Raw genomic sequence first — 5354 nt, 5'->3', positions numbered from 1 at the left:
GATTGATTGATTAGACTCAAAACTCACAACAACTGCATATACAATTAGCTTCAAATGTTTAAATTTATACTAAGCAATGTATGAGTTTTTGCTTCAGTGAAGTTCCAATGATTGTTGTATACTTGTATCAACATGCTGTCAGATGTGAGATGTATTAAAATGTACGTTGATGTAAAAATGTAAAACTTATTACACTTACTTGGATGGGCTGAACTTGGTTGATTTTTAGACAGAGGTAGCGAAAATTTTCCATTCACTGTTTGTATACCACCATTGGGATCACTTCTCAGCTGTTGTTCTATTACACCACAGTCTTTAATAGAGATGAAACTAATGCATGGAGGAAGGCCATCGTCACCAAAAGATTCAAATTTGGGACAAGAGCGGATATGGAGTAAGAACAGCCTGGGAAGAGTAGAACAACATACTGTTTTCAAATTTTGGAAACCCTCTATCTCTAAAAGCTCTAAAGAAGAGGGAAGGTCAGAACAGGTAATGCACTCTACTGTATCAACAGAGCTGCCAACATTTACAAGTATAAGAGATTCAAGGGAAGATAGAATGTGTAATCCCCACTCTTTTATTGGTTTGTCTATGTTGGTTCCCCAAATTAAAATACTTCTCAGGTTTTTAGGCAAACCTCCTTGAGGGAAGTTGTGGAATTTTGGGCAATCTTTAATTGATAAATTTATAAACAAGGTTAAATTGCTAAGCAAGGATATGTTTTTCAAATTTTGGAATCCCTTGATATTTAATTCAGACAAGGAAGAGGGAAGAGAAAGATCTGGGCACGGTATACACTCTACTGAGTCTAGAGAGCTGCCTACATTTTTAAGTGTAAGAACCTTAAGTGATTGAAGTAGGTGCAATCCCCACTCTCGTACCGCCTGCTTTACATTTACTTCTTCAATGTAAAGATATTTCAGGCTTTTGGGTAAACCACCTTCTGCTAAGCAATGGATTTTAGGGCATTCTTTAATATAAAATCGTTGGAGGGAGTTAAAATTGTGCAATTGAGCGGGAAGCCTTTCCATATTTCTGCAATCCCACAAGTGAAGATTTTTAAAGCTGGAAGAAGCAGGTTTTCTTGTAATGATCTTAGACTTGGACATCTTTCTATTCTCAATTCAGTGAGAAGAGGAAGCTCCAAAGAAACCTTTGTAGGTTGTTCACTCTTTAGGGCTTTCTCATTGTCACTTCTAGCAGACAGATTTATAGTTTGTTCATCATAATCTACACATCCTAATTTCTCACCATCATCAATCTCCAACGGTTGTAGAGTCAAGGGAATATGACCAATAAAGACGATAGACTCACATCCTTTAACATAGAGTACTTCAAGACGACATGTTGAGGAAGACAAATTCTTCAATTCCAAGGATTCTAGTCGCCTGCATTCAATGATTCCCAATTTTCTAATAGAAGGCAAATGAGGAGGTAGATCGCCTTGCAATGATGGACAATGCTTAATAGAAAGCTTTTCAAGGATGGGGAATGCCCTGTTGTTCCCAACTGGTGGGTGCACCCACTTCTCCCAGGATTTCACACCATAAAAATACAGTCTTCAAAGATGGAAAAGGATTTGAGCAATGCCCATAAAATTCAAGACCCACCTCCTTAATACCATTCATTTTTTCAATCCAAAGACTCTTTAATGTAGATAGCTGCCCCAGTGGAGGCAAGCATTCACATTTTTGACACTTATTCAACTTAATGTCTACCATGTTACTGAAAGAGAGATCTCCCAACCAACTTGGGAATGTCGAGCCCATGTACCCATCTAACTCACTTTTTTTGATGGAAATGTGAGGCTGCAACTTCTCAGCCACATCTCTATTAGTCTTGTCATCAACCTCATCTACATAAGTTCCCCATTTCAGATACAACCCATCAAGACTCTTTTTTTTATGCAATTGGGCATCAAGTGCATCCGCAACCTCTGTTACATTTTCCAAACCAGAAACCATTAATCATTCACAGAGTTGATTCAACCTCTCTAACTCCCTTACCCTAGACCCACTTCCCGTTGCCAACACAAATTTTTCCAAAGTCTGCATGTTTGTCAATTTCTCAATTCCAAGCGGCATCTCCTTCAAAGAAAATTCACTAATGTACATGTAGCGAAGTTTACTCAGTGATCCGATATATGGAACCCTCTCAAGTTTGTAACAGCCTTTCAAGCATAGTGTTTGGAGATTCCAAAGATTATTGATTGATTGTGGCAACATTTTCATTCTTTTGAATTCTATACCAAGGTAGCGCAAGTGTTTTAAATCACCAACACTGTGGCAGAACTTCAATTTCATCTGAAACTAGAAGTAAGGCGCGTATGTAACACATTCTTTGAATGAAGTTCAAATTATAAACTATCAAATAGGAATTGCAAAGAAAAGTCCGCAAGTGGGGAGCCATTATTAGATCTGTCAATGTTTGAACATGCTCGGTGATATATAAATGACGGGTTCTTTTCGGAATATCTTTCTTGGCATCCATTAAATAACAGACGTCACCTGCACTCAACTGAGCCACATCATGGATGAGGTCATGCATGATGTACTTTCCTTCGTCAGACGGAATTTGTTCATATAACGACCTTGATACCAAATGATTGAAGTACTTATGGCCCATATCTTCCATTCTTTCATTTTGGGTTTCCGGTAGAAAGCCCTGAGCCATCCATAGTAAGATAACTTCCATCTCCATGAACTTGTAATCTTTTGGAAGTACAGAACAATAAGAGAAAACACGCTTCAAATAGGATGGCATATGATGGTAACTCAGCCTTAGAACTGGTAAAACACTGCTCTTCTCACCCCAAACACTGCTCTCTAATATCTTTCGGCGTTGGCTCTTGTCTGGGATACTTTTAAGGAGACCTCCTAGAGCTTTTGCGGCCAAAGGCAATCCATTGACCTTTTCTATAATATTATCTCGCATCTGAGCGAGGTCAAACTCTACTTTTGCATGCTGCTGAAATATAAGCCAACAGTCATCACTGGACAAAGTTTCTAACTTGGGGATATTGCATAGCGCTGGATTATTAATCATCATCCTTGCAATATTCTCATTTCTGGTAGTCATTATCACTCTGCTTCCTTTTGCACCGTGTTGGAAAGGTTCCTGTAGGTTGTACCAATCATCATACTTCTCGCTCCATATATCATCAAGAACAATAAGGAATTTTTTGACTCTAAGCACTTCCTGCAATTTCACTTGTGCCTGATCTAGGTTGCTACAGTCGAAAAGACAGCTCTGGGTGGCCGAGTTGATTATATCTTTCGTGACACGTTACACATCAAACACATCTGAGATGCACACCCAGGCCTTAGTATCAAAGCAACCATTCAGCTGCTCGTCATTGTATACATACTGAGCAAGGGTCGTCTTACCAATGCCACCTGTTCCAACAATAGGAATCACAACATAATTCTCAGCACTCTGCTCATCTTTCAGTAGCAGTGTAATTATCACTTGTTTCTTCTCATCCCTTCCAAAAACCTTGCATACCAAAGAAGTTGTTTCTCTCTGGCCTCGAAGAGTTTCTGTCTGGAGGGTCTGGTGCTGCATCATGTGTGCTGCTGTCAAGCTCAAACTATGCGTCTGGTCCTGAATGTCTAGCAAGCGCTCAGTAATGTCATCAACCTTGTCTCGAATGTCTTGCTCAACAGGTTTGAGTAAGGTGGAGAGACTATGTGCAGCTTTTGTACTACTTTCATAAATGGTTTGCACCTGATCAATGAATTTAAGAATTTGCATACCATTAGTTATTGAAACCTTATTTTTCCCTCTTTTAACTATAAGCATCTTAAACTACATTTAATTTAAGCAGCCTTGCCTCTTTAGCAAGAATTGTACAAGACCAAAACAAAGGAACTTTATTTTAATTGGATTGTTTTATTCTAGTCATATTTGGATATATCTCATTTATGTTAATTTTGGGTTTGCAAGTTTGCTTATTCATGACAAAACTAGTCTTTTGGCCCATGCATTTGCACAGGTTATATTAAGTAAAATCGGTTTAAAATTACAATATTATTTTTCAATTATATGCGTAGTTTTCATATGAGAAAATGTAGTGTGTTTGGGAGAGAAAAGTTGGACATCATATCACACATTCAAAATCACAACAATGAGATTCATCAATATTATTGAATTAGCAATAAAACTATATTTTAAAAAATGAATAAAGAGGGGATGACATTTTTTTTTTACAATACAAGGGATGACACTTGACCCTTGTGGTTTGAGTTTTTATATAATAGGTAAAGATATACTTCCTTCGTTTCTTTATAGTTGCAACACTATCCTAAAGTGAAAATGTCACAATAGTTACAACACATTATAAAAGGAAGGTTTTTATAATGAAAGTTGTACTATCTGTTGGAAATAGTAATGCAATCGGATGACTCACGCCCGATCGGGAGGCTCTCGCCCGATCGGGCGAAGGTGGTCAAGGAAAATAGGGAACTCTCGCGCCCGACCGGGCGATGGACAAGAGTTTTTCTACGAGATCTCTGGCGCCCGATCGGGCGGGCTTCGCCCGACCGGGCGGCGGACTCAAGTTTTTGACGAGCCCGATCGGGCGGCTTCGCCCGATGGCTCGCCCGGAATGGGGATTTCAGATCGCCCGACCGGGCGCGACACTACGTCTGGAAAACCTAATCTCGCGCCCGATCGGGCCCGCCTTTTTTCCTATGTCGGTTTGATTACGTGTTTCCTTTTCTAAGACTCATATAAATACGAGTCTTACCTTTTCGTGACATTATTCACTTTTTCCTAGCCGAAAAACACAAATCTACCTTTTGAGATCTGAACAGTTCTTGAGCAATTCCACTCTTCGAGTTCGGGTGCACAGATTACGGAGAGAGTTGCGTTAAACTTGGGGGCGTGCGTCACTAGGAAACTTGTACCGGTGGTGGCGTATTTTGCTTCTAAGGCAGTGGATTATTGTTCCACGGCGCGACTGTGAGTTTGAGATCTTCAATCCAGGAAAGTTCTAATCTTTATTGTTTGTTATTGATTTCAACAGTTATTTTACCAACAATTTAGAAGCGAAATAGAATTTGATTTATTCTGTTGATATCATGACTAGCAATTCTCAAAATCGTCTATACCTAGATCTGTCTAAGGTTGAGTCTCTTGATGGAATTAATTATAAGAGATGGTCACAGAGGATGTTAATTGCTTTTGAACAAGTAGAGATTGATTATGTTTTGTTTAGGGATGCTCCAAAACCCATTGAGCAAACCAATACCATGATTGAAATTCCTAGTACTCTTGGTCCTGGGAATAAAGAATCTAGTTCTAGTCAAAGGATTACTACTATTATTGCTAATGAATCTGAAATCAAGAAA

The 5354-nt window shown here is 39.0% G+C and overlaps 1 protein-coding gene across 1 annotated transcript; it reads right to left on the bottom strand.

Annotated features, from left to right (window-relative positions):
• Positions 1-949: 949 nt before the first annotated feature.
• LOC110709224 (putative disease resistance RPP13-like protein 1) lies at positions 950-3081 on the bottom strand. Its single transcript, XM_021887434.1, has 4 exons — positions 2511-3081; positions 2021-2245; positions 1614-1939; positions 950-1528 (listed from the first exon to the last, which is right to left on the bottom strand). The coding sequence occupies exons 1-4, from the start codon at positions 3079-3081 to the stop codon at positions 950-952; spliced, it is 1701 nt and encodes a 566-aa protein (XP_021743126.1).
• Between the last annotated feature and the right edge of the window lie 2273 nt (positions 3082-5354).

The sequence above is a fragment of the Chenopodium quinoa genome, unplaced genomic scaffold (genome assembly GCF_001683475.1).
Source record: "Chenopodium quinoa cultivar QQ74 unplaced genomic scaffold, ASM168347v1, whole genome shotgun sequence".
Taxonomy (NCBI): domain Eukaryota; kingdom Viridiplantae; phylum Streptophyta; class Magnoliopsida; order Caryophyllales; family Amaranthaceae; genus Chenopodium; species Chenopodium quinoa.
Note: the sequence above shows the minus strand (reverse complement) of the source record. Positions and strands in the feature narration are given on the sequence as shown.

Bases quoted from the DNA above. Each gene is read 5' to 3' on its own strand.
- LOC110709224 (XM_021887434.1), bottom strand. From the start codon at position 3,081: ATGACTACCAGAAATGAGAATATTGCAAGGATGATGATTAATAATCCA. The intron at 2,246-2,510 runs GTGACGTCTGTT...ACCTTGGTATAG, and splicing joins TGTGGCTCAGTTGAGTGCAG to AATTCAAAAGAATGAAAATG. The intron at 1,529-1,613 runs GTGGGTCTTGAA...TCCTGGGAGAAG, and splicing joins AAATGAATGGTATTAAGGAG to TGGGTGCACCCACCAGTTGG.